The sequence below is a fragment of the Rhineura floridana genome, chromosome 2 (genome assembly GCF_030035675.1).
Source record: "Rhineura floridana isolate rRhiFlo1 chromosome 2, rRhiFlo1.hap2, whole genome shotgun sequence".
Classification (NCBI taxonomy): Eukaryota; Metazoa; Chordata; class Lepidosauria; order Squamata; family Rhineuridae; genus Rhineura; species Rhineura floridana.
The window spans coordinates 68,205,774-68,229,937 of NC_084481.1; the positions used below are offsets into that span (position 1 = coordinate 68,205,774).

Here is a 24,164-nt window from a genome sequence, read left to right on the forward strand (position 1 = left end):
TCCCCTACTTCTAATTGCTAGGCACGTTAGCAGCTTTTGCTCCAGCTGCCATGTTAAGTATGTTGGGAACATTTGCTCCAGCGGAGCGCTTCAGGAAGCATTCAGATGGAAGTTCTGCAGTATCCAAAAGCACTAAGTCATACTCAGAGTAAACCCACTGAAATCAAGTCCAGTGGATTTCAGTGGGTCTGCTTGGATGATGACTAATATTGGATATCACCCTTTATTCTTGATTCAAGAGAGCTTCTTCCCCTACTTATTACTTTGCATAAGGCTAGTATCCTTCTCAGCAAGAGGGAGCAACCACAAAAGTGGGAGTCCACAAGTCCTAGATAGGAAAATGGTCCACCAGGAGCATTTATTTCTCAAGGGCTGTAAATCTCTTTCCTACCTGTCTCTTGTACTAATAAGTGAAAAATAGAAATTTAGAGAGCTAAATCTATAATATAACATTCGTGTTGTTTCTTTATACAGGAATACTATAGCTGAGTATTTTAAGACATAATGCGTGTTCAATGAAAGTCCAATAAAAATAATGTCATCAGAAAGATGCTGCCGTCTAACAACATTAAAATAGAGAAATTTGAATCAAACTGAATTTTACATTCCAATTGTAGTATTAATCCACTTTTGTTAATTAAAACTATTATTGAACAATCTTATTAAATCATTATTTCCCTAAATAGTAATTAAAATATTCACAAGTCTGTTTGCATTACCCAAGTAGCTTATTTTTGTGTGATAATTATATTTTTTTTACTGGTGTGACCATTTCAATTTTACACAATTCTATTTTGGAAAGGATCCATTTGTTTTCATAATTAAAAATGCATTATGTTTCAGATGTTGGTTCCGTAGAGGGCCTTGCATATCATAGAGCATGGGATACTTTGTACTGGACCAGCTCTACTACATCTTCTATTACAAGGCACACAGTTGATCAGAAACGAAGAGGTGCTTTCAACAGAGAAGCAGTAATAACAATGTCTGAAGATGATCATCCACATGTATTAGCCCTTGATGAATGCCAAAAGTAAGTGCCACATCCATATTAATTACTGGGTGATTAACCATAAATTTTCAAATTATTTCACTTCATGCTGGCAGAAATGTGTTGGATTCATTATAAAACAAATGGTGGTGTGTCAGTATATTTGTGTTTTTAATCTGGGGTAATCCCAGTGAAGTCTGGGGGATTACTTGAAAGTAACTGCACTTTAATGCTTTTATGGATTGTACTCAAAATGTCTTGATTTCTACAAGAATTGTTGTAAAAATATTCAAGTAAGCTGGACATGTATCATCCATCTGTCTGCACATGTTGCTTATACAAGATCAGAGTTGATTTTTATTTCCTGTACCAATCTGAGAAGCTTGGAAATTGAATACTCCCCTTCTTGACAGACCCCAAATCATCCTCCCCACCAATCCCTTTACTCACCTGTAACAGTACAGTGGCGGTAGCAGCTATGGGCAGTAGGAAGCATTCCCCACCTTATTTCCCCTGTATCCTGACAAACTGTAGAGTGCATCAAACTGGCATAACAGTTACATCTAGTACTTGGAATCTCCACATAGGCATTGCAGTAGGTAGCTTGTACGAAGTCTCAAGAGCCACCCAGCTGTCTTATGTGCTAGGGCTTGAATTAAATGCTAAGAAGCACGTCAAGACAAAGGAGTAGAAGGAAGGTAAAATCTGTCTTCCCCACTGCTGCTACTGCCACCATCCTATTTGCAGGGAAATAAAAGAAGGGTGCTTGGGGGGCTGGTGAGTCTGGGGGAAAGAGAAGCCAGGGTCCCTTCTACTGCCTTGCTCTTGGTCCAACTTGGAGATGGGAGGGCTCCCAAGAGTCTTAACATACTTGCTTTGAAGAGCTCCAGAAATTTATTTCTAAGCCAAGCTTGGACGAATAACCATGGCATCCCTACCCTAAGGTTAAATTATTAGAATCCCTTATTTTATTTAAATATTTATTTATTTATTCGATTTGTTAGTCACTCATGTGGCTGGTTACCCAGCCACTATGAGCGACGTACAAAGCAAAAACATATAAAACATCAGGGACATCAAAAAATTAAGCAAAAGAGCTAAACAATAACATAGAGACTAACTTAGTTACAATAAGGCTTCTCGTCTGTATAGTCCAAAAAGTGCTTCTTTAGATGGAAACTCCTGGTGTGAGTCTTCCCACCCTAGCCCAAAGACCGGTGTGGGTGATAGTCCATTTGTAAGAGCAAAGAATGACAGCCCTGTGTAGGGCTGAACAGAAATGGCCCTCCCTATTTCAGCACCCTGTTGGTAGGTGGAAATCATCTTTTAGCTATGGGTGGGGAAAAGAATTAGCTGAAATATTTGCGGGAGTCACTTACCTTGATGGATGTTTTCAAAGATAGCCCAAGAGTTAAAAAGCATTTTCTCTGTCTCTCCCTGCCAGCTGCTGTCCAACATTTTTCCCCGCAGGACTTGTCAGTAGCAGCACTTACATCTTGACATAGTGTTGTTGCTATCACATCTCCTTCTCAAGAAAAGAAATGTTGGACAGCAACCAGCAGTGTCTTCTATCTCAGACATAAAAAGAATATGTGTGTGAAACAGCTTTTAACACCTGGACTACTTTATATATAAAGGAATGCACCCTCTCCCAAAACATCTAAACTGTTTACCCCTACTCCTGAAACCTTCCATCGTATTTCAGTAGCTGTTTCAGAAGTCCCTTAATCTAAAATAGTAGCTGTAGATTTCTATATTAAGGTAATCACAGTGATCTCATGGGGTAGAAGAGGAAGTGTGTGTGTGTGTGTGTGTGTGTGTGTGTGTGTACCACATTTTCATAGAAAATATAACAAGGTGATGTACAAGATAAAAACACTACACTGCAGTAACCGGAGTAAAAACCTCAGTAACATATCAATAAAAACTGGTTGGTTAAAAAAATGTTCAAAAGGACTGTCTGAACAATAATTTTAAAATGATATCTGAAAGAAAACAGAGATTCTCTTGTTGAACTTCTGTTGGCAATGAGTTCCACAGGGCAGGGACTGTCACACAAAAGGCTCATTCCCTCATAACGGCCAAGTAAACCTCAGGGACAGAGCCAGTGCCAGGCATGTCGGGGCCCTGGGGCACCAGCCTGCTCCAAGCCCTGGCACATGCACACACGCATGCCCCACCTACCTATCTTTCCCTTGGTGAATGCTGGTTGTGCTGTGGGCGCAAGCCTGCCATCAACCAATATGGCAGCTGAGGTTTCCCTAAGGGGTTGATGCTTCTGCCGCCATCTTGGTTGATGGCAGGCTTGTGCCTGCAAGGCAACCAGAATTTGTATCAAGGGAGAGGTATGTGGGGGAGGCAGGCAGGCATCATGGGCCTGCACAGCAGTAGGGGGGTGCCTGGGAGCTCCCTCTCATGATCCACGGCAGGGTTGGGAGCCGATGCTACCATTGATTGTGGAAGTGAGTGCTACCCACCCTCCCCAAGGCGGGGCCTCTGGTGCTGGCCCTGCTCAGGGGTGAGGGGACCAACCAAACTCCCCCATCAGAAGTTCACAGTGATCACGGGGGAGCATAAGGAATCAGGCTTAAGGTACTTTAGGCCCAAGTTGTTTAGGGCTTTGAATTCACACAAGATGGCTCATGGGGTGTAGAAGTAAATTGACTTTTCCCACTGAACAACTATCTTGCACTGACTCTTCTCATGACAGGCTATTTTGCACTTGGTTCTCATTGATGGACCTCAGGGATCACAGTAAAAAAAGTAGATCCCACCAGCCAGAAGCCTATTTATTTTAAATAATCACATCAGGTTTAAAAACAGAACCATTGCTGCATTATATGCCCTTTTATGTGACTCAAATGTCCATATTAAAATGATAGAATTGTGTTTGTCTTTTAACTTTTTAATACAGTTTAATGTTTTGGACTAATTGGAATGAGCAGCATCCAAGCATCATGAGAGCTACACTGTATGGCAAAAATGCGCAAGTTGTTATCAGCACTGATATCCTGACACCTAATGGGCTTGCTATTGATCACAGTGCAGAGAAATTATACTTTTCAGATGGCAGTTTGGGAAAAATAGAAAGATGTGAATATGATGGATCACATAGAAATGTGAGTAAGATCATATTACCGATTTTGAGAAATATACTGATATTTTATATATAAATTAAAGAAAAATTAGCTTATAATGATCTTGTCTTTATCATTCAATACCTTTTTGTCCATACTGAGAACAAGGAATGAATGAGCAATCATAAGTAATTCTAGGGCTGTTCAGAATATCTTTCTGTGTAGATCCAACGCAAGGGTCACCAACATGATGCATGCACAGGCAAAATAAAGACAAAACAGGTGCTGTGTGTGGGGAAATTGACTGAACTGGATAGAGTTGGTGCAGCTTGAGGACGTTGACAAGGTGCTTGGACAGGTTCGTGCAACCACTTCTGTGCTGGATCCTTGCCCTTCTTGGCTAATAAAAGCTAACAGGGATGGAACAGCTGGCTGTGCCAGGGAGGTGATTAATGCCTCTCTGCGAGAGGGGGTGGTCCCTGGCTGCCTGAAAGAGGCGGTAGTGAGACCACTCCTGAAGAGGCCCTCCCTGGACCCAGAAAATCTTAATAACTAATGGCCAAATGTTCCATTCCTGGGCAAGGTCCTGGAACGAGTGGTTGCGGGCCAGCTCCAGTCACTCTTGGAGGAGACCGATTATCTGGATCCATTTCAGTTGGGTTTCAGGCCTGGTTTTGGCACGGAAACAGCCTTGGTCGCCCTGTATGATGACCTTTGTCGCAAGAGAGACAGGGGGAGCGTGACTCTGTTGATTCTCCTTGATCTCTTAGCGGCTTTCAATACCATCAACCATGGTATCATTCTGGGAAGACTGGCTGAGTTGGGAGTGGGAGGGACTGCATGGCGGTGGTTCCGCTCCTACTTGGTAGGTCACCTCCAAAAGGTGGTGCTTGGGGAGCATTGCTCGGCACCCTGGACTCTCCAGTATGGGGTTCCACAGGGGTCAGTTCTGTCCCCCATGCTGTTCAACATCTACATGAAACCATTGGGTGCAGTCATCCGGAGCTTTGGAGTGTGTTGCCATCAGTATGCTGATGACACGCAGCTCTATTTCTCCTTTTCATCTTCTTCAGGCTGTCAATGTGCTGAACCTGGTGCCTGGCTGTGACAATGGACTGGATGAGGGCTAATAAACTGAGGCTCAATCCAGACAAGACTGAGATGCTGCTAGTGGGTGGTTCTTCTGACCAGATGGTGGATGTCCAACCTGTCCTGGATGGGGTTGCACTCCCCCTGAAGGAGCAGGTTCGTAGCTTGGGGGTTCTTCTAGAGCCATCTCTGTCACTTGAGGCTCAGGTAGCCTCAGTGGCATGGAGTTCCTTCTACCAACTTCAGTTGGTGGCCCAACTACGTCCCTGTCTGGACAGGGATAACCTGGCTTCAGTTGTCCATGCTCTGGTAACCTCTAGATTACTGCAATGCACTCTACATGGGGCTGCCTCTGAAGACAGTTCGAAAACTGCAGCTTGTGCAAAATGTAGCGGCCAGATTGGTAACAGGGACCAGACGGTCCGAACATATAAACCGATTCTGGCCCACTTGCACTGGCTGCCTTTATGTTTCTGAGCTCAATTCAAGGTGCTGGTTTTGACCTATAAAGCCTTACACGGCTTGGGACCACAATACCTGATGGAACGCCTCTCCCGATATGAACCCACCCATACACTACGTTTAAGATCAAAGGCCCTCCTCCATGTGCCTACTCCAAGGGAAGCTCAGAGAATGGCAACAAGGGAGAGGGCCTTCTCAGTGGTGGCCCCCGAATTATGGAATGATCCTGCTGACAAGGTGCACCTGGCACCAACACTTTCCTCTTCTCACAGGCATTTTAGCATGTGTTTTATATTGTTTTAAATTTTTAAATTGTGTTTTAAATTGTTTTTTTAAAAGATGTATTTTAAATTGTATTTGTTTTTAATTACTGTAAACCACCCAGAAAGCTTCGGCTATGGGGCAGTATACAAGTATAATAAATAAATAAATAAATAGAGGGGTGTGACTATAGTGGATGGGGCTGCTCCCACTAAAGGACCACATTCATAACTTGGGGATTCTCCTGGACTTCGTAATCTTTTACCAGCTTCGGCTCATTTGTTACTGTTATGTGCCTTCAAGTCGATTACGACTTATGGCAACCCTATGAATCAGCAACTTTCACTAGCATCTGTTATAAACCACCTGTTCAGATCTTGTAAGGTCAGTTCTGTGGCTTCCTTCATGGAATCAATCCATCTCTTGTTTGGTGTTCCTCTTTTTCTACTCTTCTGTTTCTCCCAGCATTATTGTCTTTTCTAGTGAATCATGTCTTCTCATTAGGTGTCCAAAGTATGATAGCCTCAGTTTCATCATTTTAGCTTCTAGTGATAGTTCTGGTTTAATTTGTTCTAACACCCAATTATTTGTCATTTTTGCAGCCCGTGGTATGTGCAAAGCTCTCCTCCAACACCATATTTCAAATGAGTTGATTTTTCTCTTATTCACTTTTTTCGCTATCCAAGTTTCACATCCATACATAGAGATCTAGAATACCATGGTCTGAATGATCCTTAGTGTTCAGTGATATATCTTTGCATTTGAGGACATTTTCTAGTTCTCTCGTAGCTGCCCTCCCCAGTCCTAGGCTTTTTCTGATTTCTTGACTATTGTCTCCATTTTGGTTAATGACTGTGCCAAGGTATTGATAATCCTTGAAAATTTCAATGTCCTTATTGTCAACTTTAAAGTTACATAAATCTTCTGTTGTCATTATTTTAGTCTTCTTGATGTTCAGCTGTACTCCAGCTTTTGTTCTTTCCTCTTTAACTTTCCAGCATTTGTTTCAAATCATTACTGGTTTCTGCCAGTAGTATGGTATCGTCTGCATATCTTGAGTTATTGATATCTCTTCCTCCAGTTTCCACACCTTCTTCATCTTGGTCCAGTCCTGCTTTCTGTATGATGTGTTCTCCATATAGATTAAACAAATAGGGTGATAAAATAACCCGTCTCACACCCTTTCTGGTTGGGAACCAATTGGTTTCTCCATATTCTGCCCTTACAGTAGCCTCTTGTCCAGAATATACGTTGTGCATCAGGACAATCAAATGATGTGGCACCCCCATTTCTTTTAAAGTATTCCATATTTTTCATGAACTACACAGTCAAAGGCTTTGCTGTAATCTATAAAGCACATGGTGATTTCCTTCTGAAATTCCTTTGTCTGTTCTATAATCCAGTGTATGTTTGCAATATGATCTCTGGTACCTTGTCTCTTTCTAAATCCAGCTTGGACATCTGGCACTTCTCACTCCATATATGGTAAGAGCCTTTGTTGTAGAATCTTGAGCATTACTTTACTTGCATGGGATATTACTGCATTCCCTGGGATCCCCTTTCTTTGGAATTGGGATGTATATTGAATGCTTCCAGTGTTTGGGCCATTGTTTTCTTTTCCATATTTGTTGACAATTTTTGTGAAAATTTGTATAGATTCAGTCTCAGTAGCTTGTAGCAACTCTATTGGTATGCCATCTGTCCCTGGTGATTTGCTTCTTCCAAGTATTTTAAGAGCAGCGTTCACCTCACATTCCAAACTTTCAGGTTCTTCATCATATGGTTCCTCCATGAATGAATCTGTCATCCTTGCATTTCTTGTATAGAGTATTTCAGTGCATTGCTTCCATCTTCCTTTTATCTCAGTCAGTCAATGTGCTCCCCTGTTGATTCAACTTCCCTACTTCTGGTTTAAATTTCCTTTTCATTTCTCTAATTTGGAATAGGGCTCTTGTTCTACCTTTTTTGTTGACCTTTTCTATTTCTATACAATAACTATTGTAATAGTTCTCTTTGTCCCTATGTACTAGTTGTTGTATAGTTGCATTTAGGGTTCTGACAGTGTTTCTATCTCCTTTTGCTTTTGTTTTCCTTCTCTGTTTAACCATTTTAAGAGTTTCTTCAGTCGTCCATTGAGGTCTTTCTCTCTTTTTAACTAGAGGTATTGTCTTTCTGACTTCACTCCATAGTTCTAGTTCTCTCTCAACTAAGCTTAAAGCCTCAAATTTGTTCCTTATTTGATCTTTATATTCTTCTGGAATGTTATTTAAATTGTATTCTGGCATTATGATTGCTTTGTTCTTCTTTAACTTTACTCTGATTTTCGATATGACCAGTTCATGATTTGTACTGCAGTCTGCTCCTGTCTTGTTTTTGCAGAAAGTATGGAACTTCTCCATCTTCTGCTACCAATTATTTAATCAATTTGATTCCTATATTGACCATTTGGTGATGTCCATGTGTACAGTCGTATTTTCGGTTGTTCAAAAATGTGTTTGCAAGAAACAAATTATTGGATTCACGGAATTCAAAAAGTGTTTCTCCTGCTTCATTTCTGTCTCCTAGGCCCCATTTCCCCACAGTTCCTAATTGTTCTGTGTTCCCTACTTTTACATTCCAATCCCCCATGATTATCAGCACATCTTGTTTTGGTGTGTGATCAATTTCTTCCTGTACTTCTGCATAAAATCTCTCCAATTCCTCTTCTTCTGCGTTTGCCGTCGGAGCATAGATTTGGATGATGGTTATGTTGATAGGTTTCCCGTTTAGTCTCATTGATATCACTTGCTCAGACCTTGCATTGTAGCTCCTAATTGCTCTTGCTACCTCACTTCTCCCTATTAAAGCAACCCCATTTCTTCTTAATTTCTCATTTCCTGCATAAAATATTTTGTGGTTGCCTGATTGGAAATCTCCCATTCCTGTCCATTTTAGTTCGCTCACACTAAGTATTGTAATTTTGATACGTTCCATTTCTTTCTTGATAATTTCAAACTTTCCCTGGTTCATGCTTCTCACATTCCATGTTCCTATTGTCTGCGTCGTACAACTCCGGACTCTCCTTTCACATCTGTGCACATCAGCCTCTGGGCTTCCTTTCGGCTTTGATCCAGCTGCATCATTAGTCACAGCGCTACTCGTACTTGTCCTTTGTTCTTCCCCAGTAGCTCAGTGAGTGCCTTCTGACCTGGGGGTCTCATCTTCCAGCACTATCTCATGTTGCATTTTGGATACTCTGTTCATAGGGTTTTCATGGTAAGATATATTCACAGGTGGTTTACCATTGCCTTCCTCTGAGTTTGGATGCATCTTAGTGTGGTGTCTCAGCTTTGACTATTCCACCTTGGCTTTCCCTGCTAGGAGTCTGGCCCCTTGGTCTGACGGCATTGCTCTGAGCTTCTTCTACACTCTCAACCCCCCTCATAACATTAGGTGTGCATCACATACATGAAATAAATTCAAATTTAATACAGATACAGATAACAACTGGGAAAAACATCTACATTTAGAAGACTTGTTGAAATATTTACAATAGTTGTGCTTCGCTGTTTTACAACTATGTTGGGCCAACACTATCAATCCATGTGCTGCCCATCATCGAAGGACTCAGTCACAGATGTGTCTGTGGTTTTTTCTCTTTTTATTAAAGTTAAAGATACATCAAAAGCTTTGCTGCCCTTTAACCTCTTTATGCTTTCAAGTAACTTTTGCCCTGAACTAACACTGACTGAGATTGACTTCTCAGCTGTCTGACTGACTTAGCAACTAGCCCTTCCCCTAAGACAACTTAAGTAGGCTTGACTTTCGCATGTAAATGAAGGCTCCTCTTCAACTCTGTCCATAGAACTTCCCATCTTTGAAGACTCCAAATGCAGGGTGATGTGGGATGGATCTCAGCTTCCCCCTCCGACTGGTGGGGGCTATCTGTCTGCTCGAGCATTGGAAGTTGTGGGGCGTTTAGGTGGGAATGTCAGATTGACAAGGCAGCACCTCTGGCACAGGCGAGGGGGCATGTCTAATGGACCAGTCTTTAAAAAGGCAGTCTCTGATAGTACGTGTTGCACTTCAGCAGGGGGGGCAAGATCAGGGCGAGTTGAACTGACAGTGTCAGGGGTCTGGGCATGCTGTGAGCTCTCCTTGCTGCTAATCCCATTCCCCAACTCATCACCCCAGTTCTCAAAGTCGGTGTTGCCCTCATCGCTGTCTGCTGTCCCAGCCTGGGTCACAATTCCTCCCATTCCCTCTGCCCATTCTTGCATTGGCCAAAAGCTTGCATTAGGTTAAGCTAGCCCAACATTGTAGTATGCTGATGTAACTTCATGTCAGCTTGTCAATGTGTTCTTCTGAGTTTATGTGGAACTGGTTGCAACTCTATCCCCAGCCAGCCAACATAACCCAGAGATAGACAGAATTATACAATAAGAGATCTAGAACACTTCAGTGGTATGTAGAACCCTGTTATTGAATATAGGCACACAGTATCAGGCCTTTACACTGAACAGCTTGTCCCACCATGCAAGCATATATTTCCTCTGTTGAGTATGCATGTACAATCTCATATTTCATTTGAAACATTGGCTTATTTTTCCCCTTAATTTTATTATTGCATACATCTTTACCCTGTAAGAAATGACTAAACTATTCTCTGATGAATATGAGAGCTGTGACTTAGATCTGGTCAATGTTGTGAAAGTCAATTGCATTTTGAATTACCCAGTCTTCCCCAGAGCCTAATTAGAGATGGAGAACTTGTGGCCCTCCAGATGTTGCTGGACTGCAGCTCCCAATGTACCTGACCATTAGCCATGCTGGCTGGGGCTGAAAGGAGCTGGGGTACAACAAGATATGGGGGGATGGCATAGGTTCCCCACCTCTGGCCTAAACACATGGGGCATATGAGCCATGAGGCTTTTAAGACTTGTCTCTGTAGAACCCATTTTGGTGGTTGTTCCAGTCTATGAATCAACCATATTATGGTTAAAACAAACTAATTTAGGACTATCAAGCTCTGATCGAATTAGTATCTACTTTTATGTAGCTTCATTATTGGGTACCTTTCTGCGCTTACCTTTTATATTTGTATACTTGCTGTTTTATTTGATTTATTTTTTTAACAAATTTGGAGTTTACCTTCTATCCTTTTTTTGCATATTGAGAATTCTAACTCACAGCTGTCAGTCAAAGCCTTAAACTAACTTTCAGTGACCAGACAGAAAGTATCCCATTACAGTACAAATGTCAGAACGTGTGTCTCTATTATCACTTAATTCAAATAAACAGGATTCTTTACAGGACATGAGTGGGTTTATGTCACAATAACTGTACATTCCTATCCATACCCATTCAAAAGTAACCCCCACTGAATTCCATAGAGTTTACTTCCTGAATCCACTGTTGCACTCTTTTTCATTGGTAAACAAAAAGGATAAAGCTGTTCAAAGCGTCAGTCACTCCCTGCTTCCTCTCTGGTTACCAGAACATGCCAAGAACCATGAAGAGATGTGACCTTCAATGAAACAGCTCTGGGAATGCTCAGAACACATATCTACCAGGCTACTAGGTCAACCCTCAGGCAGACCTACTAATGTTGCACTATGGCTATTTGCTAATTCCTGTGTCCTGATTTGCTGAATTGTCCTCATGACAACAGGAAAGGAAAGGAACCTGTGAAACTGTGAGGGTTCACTAATAAAATGCTGTTTTCAGGTGGTTCTACTGCTTGGATATATATCCATATATCATGGCCATAGCAATAGTTTTGGATTAGAATTGACTGACCAGTGCAGAGAGCTGTTTGGCCAGAGAACAGGAGATTGGATGAAATGTCTCAAGCAGTGTCTTTATGTTGAAATGGAAGGATATGATTCTGTGTGAACAGAAAAAGTGATTTTGAGATGTTGGGGAAAACTTTTTTAAAAAATTACTTTTACATTTTTACTGGGGCACAAGCCTCCATTGATTGTGAAATTCACAAGTAAGGAATACATGAACCATTAACATCTCAGAATTACAGCCCTCTGTCTCTTTCTTTTAGTAAGTATATGCAGTAGCAGCTGATGTGGAAGGATGGAGCCATCCTCCTGATACCAACATTGCTACAGCTTATCTAGGCGGTACGGGGGAAGGGCAGCAGTGAAGTTGGGGCTGTGCAGGTGTGCCGGCAGGACCACCTGACTGACTCCACCAGAGCATCTGCGCAACCTGACCTCCCCATGATCCCTGTAGGTTAGGTGTAATGTCACTGGTGTTGGGTGACTCCCCAGCTGTGCCCCACCGTACTAACTGCTGTAGACTATATGTATCTTGGTGCTTTGAGTGTTACAGGATAAACCTTTGAAATACTTGTTCTGTGAGAAGAGTGCTATGTTCAAATTACCAGTGTTTAGATTGCCGGTCACTTTTCTGTTATATTTCTTGTGGGAGTTGCATATGTTGAGAGTTGCTTGATTTGAATGAATGAAAAATTGCCATAGATTTGATTGGGCCTGGCTTTCTGTGCTCTTAGATCAATAAGTGTTAAGCTAATGGAAGTTAGACTATAAGAGAATGGAGTTGATAGAAGTGCACTTTCTGTAATAGAACTTTGCCTCTTTAAAATACATAACTTACAATTGCACTTGCAGCCTCTATGGTTTCCTTAATTTGATTGGGAGAACACAAACCATTTCCAGTGGAGGATGCTACTCTTAAGAGCAGGGACCTTGCTCTCTCCTTCTTTGTCATTCTTGCAGTGTAATAGGTTGTTGCATGGGTATCCTCCACTCAGCTTTCCACAGCTGAAAGAAATGTCCAGTGCTGATGTAACATGACAGTTGGCTTTAGCTTCATTCACTCAGGTATTAGCCTTCCTGAAGTAACTTCTTGTTAATTGAGACTACTGCTTTATTACTCTGCTTTAGTACTCAGTTGATGTCTATTTTCTTTTTTAATCAGGTGATTGTCAAATCTGGACCTGGCACTTTTCTCAGTCTTGCTGTTTATGATGACTGGATCTTCTGGACCGACTGGGTGAGAAGAGCTATTCTGCGATCCAATAAATATACAGGTGGAGATACAAAAATTCTTAGATCTGACATACCACATCAACCAATGGGCATCATAGCTGTTTCTAATGACACTAACAGCTGTAAGTTACCAAACACACCATTATATAATATATATTTACTGGTAGATTTTTTCTAAGTATTTCAGTAAAAGGGTTTTTTTTGTAGTTCATCATACTGTAATTACTTATTTAGTTATATCATAACTTTTTATATGATAGGGAATTCACATAACAAAGAGGGCTGCAAACGTTGAGTACTTGTTGGCAAGTGCTAATCTTCACAAAATGATGGGTTTGCAGTGTTCTTTTGGGTGTTCTCTTTGCAGTCTGCTGCAAAAATCTCAGCAGTTATATCCATATTCAAACTTGCCCAGCATGGTTAACCTCACAGACAACAGAACAATTCATCTCAATAGGGCTTGGGGTTTGCAGGAAGCTCTTTGGAACCTACTGTCTGATAGAGCTCTGCTCTAATCTTCTGTTGGATGAAAGTCCTGTAGCCTAGATCTCTACCAAAGGTAGTGTGGTAGCAGACATTTATTGCATCATATTCTAGGAAATGGGGGGAAATTCAATTCATTTCATATTTATAGGTGAACCTACCAAATTTGCACATGTGAACTGAAACATCGCCATCCTTCAAAATTTGCACTTTTCCGAATTTTGTAGTGCCAAGTAATGTGTGCAAAAATGCTTATACTACATGTGAATAAAAATGTTTATATTAATGAAAATAGCATACAAAAATTCATTACTGTAAGGAAAATTACTTTGCAAAAATGTGTATATTAGGGGAAATTGCATACTAAGATGTGTATATTAGGAAAAATTCACACTAAAATGAGGCTAAATTTTAATGAGGACTTTTTTAGAAGAAATGTTTGAACTGATTTGGAAATGTAGAGAACTGGATTTTTAAGAGTGGAAAACAGAGAAATTGAGAGAAATTGAAATGGACAGATTTTCCCATCCCTATCATGCACTCACCAAGTTATTGTGCCATAATAATGAGGTTAGATGTATTTTTCATGTAGGTATAATTCAATCTACCTGATTCTTCTGATACTGTTACAAGTGACAGCTGCCTATTCACACTGTAGTAGCTGTACATGTGGAGCTGCCCTCCATAGATACCTAGGTAGGGCAGTGGCAAAATCAGGGCTACACCTTTGCACTGGCACTCCTGCTCTATTGGCAGTGGTACCAGTGCAGCCACATGGCACCAACCTCACCACTGCCTAGGTATGGAGGAGAAATTCTGTTAGGTTTGCATTAAAATGAAAGCAAATCTAATCTTCACTTCCTGCAACAATATATAATCCAAAACAAAGCTTTTTCTCTTTTTTTGCAATTGGCACTTTTTCAATTTTGTAATATAGTTCAACAACAACAACAAAAAAAAGTAAGATGTGTCTATTAGGGAAAGTATGCTTAGAAATGTGTACATTAGTGAAAACAGCATACATAAATACATTAATTGCAGAAATGTGCATATTATATCATAAATCACTTTGGGTTGTCTCATGGGAAGCCATTTATAAATAAAATAAATAAATAGGCATAATCACATACAAAAATGTGCATGTAAGGGGAAGTGTGTATTAAAATATTGACTTTTTTGTGGAGTGTTTTTTAAAAGAAGCCACATACTGATGTGAACTTAATATTGACAAAAATGAGAAACTGAAACTGAGATATTTGTCCACCCCTGCTGCTGCTCCATCTCAGACAAGCAGCAGTGACTCCAGTGTTACGAGGGCAGCTCTGGGACTCCGCTCCACACACACACATCTTCTGAATCTCCCACATTTCACAGTTATCTTTATCCTCCATGAGACAATTATTTGATTTGTCACCCAGGCATGCACTTGATAACAACGGCTGCTCTGAGTTAATCAGTTATTGTGTTTAATTGACTGAAGCTTCAGTCACAGATTAAAATTGTTTCCCCAACCACAACTAACAAAAACTCTGCAATACGAAGGGCCTGCCACCAAGCAGTCCGTATACAGCAGATGCACCTGTTCTTATCATCCTTGTGCCAAATTTGAAACTTTAAAAAGCCTTTATTATTGTTGTTGTTGTTGTTGTTGTTGTTGTTGTTGTCTTTATTGTCTTTATTTATAACCCGCCATCCTTCCAAAACTGGAACTCGCGGCAGCTTCCAGATTAAAAACACACATATAATTAAAACATACAGAGTCTAGATTAAAATGAAATTAAACTAATTCCAATATGAAAACCATTCATACTTATAGCTAAAAGAGAATCAAAAAAACAGTTTAAAAATGGAGGAATTAGGCATTAGCAATGCAGTTCCCGTCAAGCCCTATCTTTAGCAGCCGTCAATACCAAAGGCTTGTTGGAATAGAAAGGTCTTTGCTTGACGCTGGAAGGACTGCAAGGAGGGGGTCATTCTTACATCCCTAGGAAGGGAATTCCAAAGCCTAGGGGCAGCCACCGAGAAGGCCCTCTTACGCGTCCCCACCAGTCGTACTTGAGAGGGCGTGGATATTGAGAGAAGGGCCTCTCTTGAAGATCTCAGGGCCTGGGCAGGTTCATACAGGGAGATACGGTCTGATAGATAGCCTGGACCTAAGCCGTATAGGGCTTTATAGGTCATCACCAGCACTCTGAATTGTGTCCGGAAACAGACTGGCAACCAGTGGAGCTTTTTTAACAGGGGGGTAGTATGGTCCCTGTAACCTGTCCCAGTTAACATTCTGGCTGCAGCACGTTGAACCAACTGAAGTTTCCGAACAGTCTTCAGAGGCAGCCCCACGTAGAGCGCGTTACAGTAATCTAACCGGGATGTAACTAAGGCATGTGTCACCGTGGCCAAATCAGATGGCTCAAGGAATGGGTGCAGTTGGCGCACTAATCTTAACTGTGCAAAAGCACTCTTAGCCACTGCCGAAACCTGGGATTCCAGGTTTAAAGCTAAGTCCAGGAGCACACCCAAACTGCGAACCTGTGTCTTCAGGGGGAGTGTAACCCCATCCAGCACCAGCTCTATCCCTATTCCCTGATTCGCCCTACGACTGACCAGGAGCACCTCTGTCTTGTCTGGATTAAGCTTCAATTTGTTCGCCCTTATCCAGTCCACCACTGACACCAGGCACTGGTTTAAAACCGAGACAGCTTCCTTGGAATTAGGTGGAAAGGAGAAATAGAGTTGGGTGTCATCAGCATATTGATGGCACCAAACCCCAAACCCCTGGACAACCTCTCCCAGCGGTTTCATGTAGTTGTTAAATAACATAGGGGACAGAACTGAACCCTGAGGGACCCCACAGGCCAACGGCCAAGGGGTCCAACAGGAATCCCCCAGCACCACCTTCTGGGTTCGTCCCTCCAGGAAGGAACGGAGCCACTGCAAGACAGTGCCCCCAAGTCCCATCCCCGCAAGGCAACACAGAAGAATACCATGGTCGATGGTATCGAAAGACACTGAGAGGTCCAGCAGAACCAACAGGGACACACTCTCCCTGTCCAGTTCTCTGCATAGGTCATCCACCAAGGCGACCAAAGCCGTCTCCGTCCCATAACCAGGCCAGAAACCAGACAGAAATGGATCTAGATACTCTGTTTCTTCCAAGAATCCCTGGAGCTGGGAGGCTCTTTTATCTGCTTAAAGAGCGTTTGATGTTGCCAATTATGTTGCGTTGCTTTCCAGAAGGTAGCTTCATTCAGATTTTGCAATAAATTGACTTATTTCACATTATACTTTAATTAATTAATTAAAACCCAGACAGTTAACCTAGTTAAAATCTTTACTCTGTTGACAACCATAATACCAAATGGAATTAACATGCTACATATATATTTTTCTAGTCATGCTGAATCCTCTCACCTGGTTATTGTTACCAGAGTGTTCTTCCTTGCCAAATGGGAATCTCAAGGTCTCAAAGAAAGGATAATGCCTACTTTCTCTGCTTACCTGGGAGGCAGGCAAATTTGGGAGGGGAAGAAGATTGCCACTTGATCCATAGATGAAGAACAGGGAGGAAGCTATATTTCTCTATTTTACATAGGAGAGTTATCACTATCTTCCCTCTCCATCTTGGCTGCCATTCAGTTATTTCTGTCATATAGAAAGATGTTGTTACACATGTTAGGTATGCAGTGTAGCTTTGTTGCAGCCAATTTTCCTGCATTTTTTCAGGTTGAACATTCAGATCAAGTAGTTTGTCAGCCTATTCCAGGATGGTCACTGCCAACATAATTTCTTTCAAGACACTGCCACTTTTTAGGCACATTAGTCTTCTCTCAAACAAGCTCAAGTTGCATTTTGAGCAAGGTCTGCAATTTGAAGTTATTATACCTGCACACTGTGGTTAGAGCTATGGGAAGTTGTAAGGCAAGTGTGTTGTTGTTGTTATGTGCCTTCAAGTCGATCCAGATCCTGAGGGTGAAGGATAACTTCTGAAAGTTCACTGAGTTTATGTATTGAAAAATGCAGCTTCCCCACTCATCTATGTAACTTGCTGGATGACCTTTGGACAGTCACTCAACCATAGCTACTATATAGAATTGTTATATGGATAAAATGGGGACAATATGGATAAAATGGGGAAAATATGTAGGCCCCCTTGAGCTCTTCAGAAGAAAAGAGACATATAAATGTGAAAGATAAAATATTTCAAATAACTTGTGTTTCCTAAGATGTACCATAATTTCATTAGACTTGGATCAGTCAAGCGATCCCGAACAAATTGTTCCAATGTAATATAAGATTACTTGATTTTTGATAATTTTATGTTATAGTCTCTCTTTCTCCCTCCCTCCCTCTCTCTTCCTCTCTCTCTCTCTCTTTCTGTCTTTCTTTAGGTGAATTATCCCCCTGTGCCCAAATGAATGGGGGCTGCCATGATTTATGTCTTCTGACTCCTGATGGCCGTGTTAATTGCTCATGTAGGGGTGATCGCATACTTATAGATGACAACAGATGTGTGTGTGAGTAATATTAACTGATGATGGCGGCAGCAGCAGACAGTCAGGTTCTCTGTAGAAAAAGGTTACACAGAGCAAAACCTTTCTAGTGCTGTCATTCAGTTTGGTTCATCATGGCTGCTCTGGGGTTAGTGGAATTCTCTGAGCATTGCAGAGCCATACTGAAGAAGCAAAACCTTCCTTTTGCCTTTCACTGCTAATCCTGCTCTTAAGAAGTAGGAAAGGGAAGGAAAACTGGCACTGGAAATTGTCAAGGATGATTTTGGAGTGGCAGGATAGCACAGAGCTTTCTATTTCAAGCACTGCAGAGAGGAAATGTAAGGGTTGGAGAGCTTTCATTAGTTTAGATTCAAATCCTTAGGGTTCAATTCTAAGCCAGTATCAGGTGAATTAGCATGCCAACCCTAGTAGTTAATGGGGCTTAGTCCCTATTAAATGTGTCCAGTAGGGCAGACTGAGAGACATGTATATGCACTGAAATAAGTACACACAACCTATGTGAGTACTTCCTTGAGCTTGCAATTTGCAACTGTGTTCCTAGGCAAGTGCCCATATTTCAGGTGACACGTATGCTCCCCACAGCCCAAGGGAGTGCTCACAATATCAAGGTCCAAATATATCCACAATCTCAGTTGCGAATGGTAGGCATGACCCCAGAGCTCAAGGGAGGGCCTGGATGGACATCCATCTGGGCTGTCTGGAGTTAGTAGGCCGCCTGAGACAGTGGCCACTTGCCCATGATCTCAGCTTCTATCTCTCCTAGAGATGGACAGATCAGTCTATTTCTGGTCTGTATCTTTGCTGAATGTGTTAATTCATAAGTATGTTCTATCCTGTTTCCGCATTGCTCTTAATTTTTTAAGAAAAAGAAAATCTACATGGAAATGTGTATTTGAGTGTTTTTGAACATATATTCTCTCAAACTTCACATTTCAAACTATATTTTATCTAAAAAATACACATTTTTATGCACATGCACTTTTGAAACTTTTTTAACCTATCTGAGCTTAAAAGAAGGGGCTACAAGGAGACTTGGAAAGCCTGCCCCATGCTGATTCCTTCAGCCTCTGAAAAGGATCTGCTTGTTCTTGCTGTGTATGCAGTGTAAGCAAGCAGACCTGGTTTTTCTTCATTGCTGTGTGCAGACATTGGCTCTGACAGAGTCTGCTCCATTCATCAATGATGAAGAAACACTTGCTTTGTAAAGGGGGAGCATGCTGCAAAGAATGCTGCAAAATGCTTTAGGACAGTCCCCACACATCCATCTGAGCATGGCAGGGCCGGATTATCCATTAGGCTTAGTAGGCTGAAGCTTAGGGGCCCGGAGCTCTTGGGGGCCTGTGATCCGCGGAAGCAGGACAGGAGCCGCGGATCGTGGGAGAAGAGCTTCCAAACTGCCCACCATCCCCCCGCTTCACTTACCTTTTTCTGCGCTGTTTTTATGGTTTGCCAAGATGGCGGCAGAGGCTTCAGCCCCTTAGGGAAACCTTGGCTGCCACCTTGATTGATGGCAAACCTGCACGCACAGTGCGTGCAGCCGCAAAAAAGGCAGAAAGGTAGGTGAAGCGGGGGGGATGGGATGGGATAGGATGGCAGGCAGCTCAGAATCAACCTAGGGGCACTCCTCAGCTTAATCCTGCCCTGGAGCAGGGGAGCGGGGAGACTGTCTCAAAGCAAGCACTCTTTAAAGCAATCTGTAAAGGGGGGGGAGAGACAGATTCAAGGACCACTATTAAACAAGCACCTATTTCTTCATCACAGCACAACAGAGCAGTCCCTGTCAGGGCTATCAGTGACTGTTCCGTCACACAGTTATGAAAATAAAAATGGGTCTGCTTGCTCTTGCTACATGTGCAGCAAATGCAAGCAGATCTGTTTTTCTCAAAAGCCTGCTCTGCACTGATCCTTTTCAGAGATTGAAGGGATCAGCACAGGTTGGCCTTTCCAAGAAGGTCCTACCATCAGCTGATGTCACCAGTGACATCAGCTGATGGGTGTGGTTTGAGGAAAGTGACCTTGGGGGCCAACTGGAACCATGATTGGCCTAGAGCAGCCTTTCTCAACCAGTGTGCCTCCAGATGTTGTTGGACCACAATTCCCATCTTTCCTGACCATTGGCAATGCTGGCTGAGGCTGATGGGAGTTGTGGTCCAACAACAACTGAAGGCACTGGGTGGGAAAGGCTGGCCTAGAGGCTAGAGATTCCCCACTTCTGTCATATAGCATCTTTAGATCCAGCAGTATTTTTCTCAGATCTACTAAATTGTCTGGAAAAGATATTAATGAAAGTTTTGGGAGTATTCCTTTTTTAATATGTGCATCAATTTGCCCTTGTATGTTCTTTTCATCAGAATTACAGCTTCATACCCCTGATATGCCTGCCATTCATGCATTCATTGTGTTTGAGAAATGCCTCCACAGATGTAAAATGTACATATGAAGAACTTCTCCATATGAAGGAGGACCCTGAGCTACTCAGAAGGAGGAGCGATAGATAGATAGATAGATAGATAGATAGATAGATAGATAGATAGATAGATAGATAGATAGATAGATAGATAGATAGATAGATAGATAGATAGATAGATAGATAGATAGATAGATATGTTGGTGCATGCGTAGAACCCCTTCTCATGCATGGATGTCAGGGAGTCATGCAATGGCGGCTAGTGACTCTGATGTCAGTGGGGCAATGGATCTGCCCCGGGTTTTAGTCCAAACGTTCAAGGAATTGTTCAAGGTGCAGAGCCTCCAACCACTCCTTGAAAGTTGGTATTAAAATCCAGAGCAGATTCACTGCCCCACTGACATCGGAGCCACCAGCTAGTGATGGCTAGTGGCAAAGGGTGAAACTAGCCCACACATTGTTTGGATGTTGAAGGGAGTCATCTATTTTGAAATATCCAGAATGTTGGCTAAGGAAATTAATCTATCCACATTTCCGTTCTCTAAATTTAAGGCTTTTTTGCACCTTTCCTCCTTGTCATTCTGGGCATTTTCCATTGCCTCTTATGACTGTTAACATTAGCTACCATTAATTCACATATGTTTTTCTCCCTTTCCCATCTTATGGTATGTTAATTTTATTTAATAGAGTATGCATGTTATTTACTTTGAACACTTTACAGCAAGAGGCCATTTAAGGAGCAAAGCAGACTGTTAGAATTAAAACATTTCACACTTTTGTTTTTTTTTATCATTGATTTTTATTCAAATTTTCAAAAACAAAACAAAACAAAAATAATTAAACAATAAAATAAAATGTTGACTTCCGATTTGTCGCAGATCAGTTATAGGTCTACAATATATAACAAACCTGTCTCTTAAATTATATTACAAAATCACTTTCCTCCAGTAGTTATCTTAATTAATCATCAAATCTCATAAACATTACTTTATTCTTTCCACAAAAAGTCAAAGAGAGGTTTCAATTCCTTGAGAAATATATCTATCAATTTTTCTCCAAATAAACATGTCGATTAATCCATCTCATCAAATCTGTTAGGTCCAATAATTTCAATAGCCATTCTTCCATTATCAATGTTAATTCCATCTTCCATCTTCAATTATCCTGTTAAGTCCAGTAATTTCAGTAGCCATTCTTCCATTATCAATATCCCATAATAATCTTGCTGTCATAGCCATAGTCATATAATAAGAGTCTGATGGGAATTTCCTTTATCACAAATATTTCCTTGCCATCAATTCTGAATGTGTTGCTGAAATATTATTGTAAAGTCATATCTGTGTTCTTCTTTTTTACGAAATGCACTGGCACATCTCTTGAGAGTTTTTCCATTGTCACATATCTGTAATTAATTCCATAGATTTTTTCTATGTCAAGCCTCCATCACATCATTCCAGTCCAGAAATTTATCCAAGACATTGATAACTTTATCTCTAATATCTTCATTAATTTCTTCAGAGACAATGTTGAATTCCAAACAGTAAATTTTATCTCTAATATCCATAAACTCCAAGTCTTTTTCCAGTTCCGCATTTGTTCCAATCTCCAGGGCTTGCATCTTCCCTTTAATTTTTCTTTTTTCATCTTCTAATGCTTGTCGAGTTGTATCTCTGATCTCATCAACCTCCTCTCTCACAAGATCCCCTATTTCTTTAAGCTCCTGCGTCATTTTGCCAAATTCAATTTTCATCTCCTGTCTACCCTGTCTCAGGGTTTGTTTCGTTATCTCAATCTCATCCATTATTTTCTGAAACATAATTACTTCCAGGATCTCAGCCACTTTCTTGATTGCCATATTGCCATTCTTAAAACCACGAAGAAAAAAACAAACCACTTCTTATTCCAGCAACAATTGGGTTAATATTCCAAGCCCGATGACATCACAGTGTAGACAGCACAGCCTGCCTTATCTCTTATATGTTCAGGAATGCAAAACAAATTTAGTTCACAGCATCAAAACAGTTAGTGGCATCGTGAACAAGCAGATTCGTCAAAATGAAATAGACCAAAAGAAATAGTCCCAGACATATAATACTCCAAAGTTCATAAATCAGATTTATTTATTTTTTTCTCCTCGGAATAGAAATCCCTCATCCGTTTGTATCTTTAAAATGCACAATTCCAGGCCAGCTTTTTGCAATAATAACAAAGATAAGCTTTTTCAATTTCTTTCCTCCTTAATTTCGTGAATGAAAGAGAAGAGTTATAACTCACCCAGGGATTCTTTATAGCTGATTCATTGACAAATCTCTTTTTGCTGCAACAATTTAAACCAGATGATAAAAATAGAAAGAAGGATGCTTGCCTGTTAAAATCCATTTTCCTTTAAAGAAAAGATAAACGTGTCGCTTAATCAGTTAGAGCTTGTTTGGAAGTCCGTCCGGCACTGCTGGCTGAACCTTCTCTCATAAACTAATGAAATCCAGTCCTCCCAACAAACACAGGCTTTTGTGGTTAATCTCTACGTTTCTCCCTACCCGGGAGAAAGTCTTTACCAGTCAAAAAAAATGTTCTGACTGATTTTAAAACTGAAAAAGCTTCCTCTGAGACGAGAGCTCGTCTCAAAGGCAGGCACAGGCGAATTCACCCTTCCCGGAAGTCCAAAACATTTCACACTTTTGTATTGTGAATATAGAGTTGATATAAAGCAGATTTCATCAATAAATTCATTTAAAGTTAGTGTATTATATAGATATGTAGTCCTTGCTGCATAGGTGTTCCTGTTTGGCTTTATAATTGAGATAAAGTGATTCATACAGATGATTTACATTGATAATAAGCATGCTAATTAAAGCTTTAACATTGTAACAATGTACCACAGAATAGCTGTGAAAAACATATCATGAAGAGATCAATTGATCTCGTATGGCGACACCTGATTTGCAGTGGTTCCAAGTTAATGTAATTAAAACATCAATATCTCATATTAGCACTTTACTTCAGTATAGCCTTAGAATTATCAATAATGAACTGTCAGCATATCACAGAGAGTACCCCACACAGCTGATATGCAGCAAGTTTGAAACTGGAATTAATTGGGCAATATGGTCAGGCATTTATACTTTCCCAAAGCATTACACTGCTTAATTGACACAACTTTAATACTGATCTTACCACTGGTTGTTAGATAACAGATCAATACAGGCGTGCTCCCCAACGGGTGGAACCAAAGTATTATTGTTCCAATTTATAAAAAAGGGGAGCAGCAAGATCCAAATAATTATCGCCCTATCAGCCTGTTGGATATTGGAGCCAAACTTTACGCCAAATTTCTTTTGCAGAAACTGGAGGACTGGGAGGAGGAAAACCAAATTATCTTTCCAGAACAAGCAGGGTTCAGAAAAGGCCAAAGCACAATAGATCATTGCGCCACTCTTTCCTTTATAGCCAGACAATCAATTAGCGGCCCAACTAAACATCTATACACAGCATTTGTTGATTTGGCAGCCGCCTTTGATTCTGTAGATAGAGCTAGGCTCCGGGAGAAACTGGCCAAATCTAATATTGATAGACGCCTATTGCTTTGCTACAGGCACTATATACCGATAACTCTGCTAGAGTTAGGGTGGGTATTAAAGGCTCCCTAACAGACCCTTTCTCAGTCACATCAGGGGTAAAACAGGGCTGTCTTTTGGCCCCTTTTTAATTTAATTTTTATCTAAATGATATTGTCAAAGCGATTTTGGGCCCAGATCTCTTTCCCCCCTCATTGGGTGCTAGGAAAATAGCGGTACTCCTCTATGCGGATGATATGATTTTATTATCTCTCACCCGCGTCGGACTGAGACGGGGCCTGACAAGACTGCCAGCTATTGTGAT

The 24,164-nt window shown here is 41.1% G+C and overlaps 1 protein-coding gene across 1 annotated transcript in view; it reads left to right on the forward strand.

Moving 5' to 3' along the window:
* Nucleotides 1-24,164, forward strand: part of LRP1B (LDL receptor related protein 1B) — a 524,827-nt gene that overhangs the window by 271,596 nt on the left and 229,067 nt on the right. The window contains 4 exon segments of the mRNA XM_061608878.1: nt 844-1,033; nt 3,906-4,110; nt 12,814-13,006; nt 17,756-17,881. Of these exon segments, the coding sequence (XP_061464862.1) occupies nt 844-1,033; nt 3,906-4,110; nt 12,814-13,006; nt 17,756-17,881 (714 nt within the window).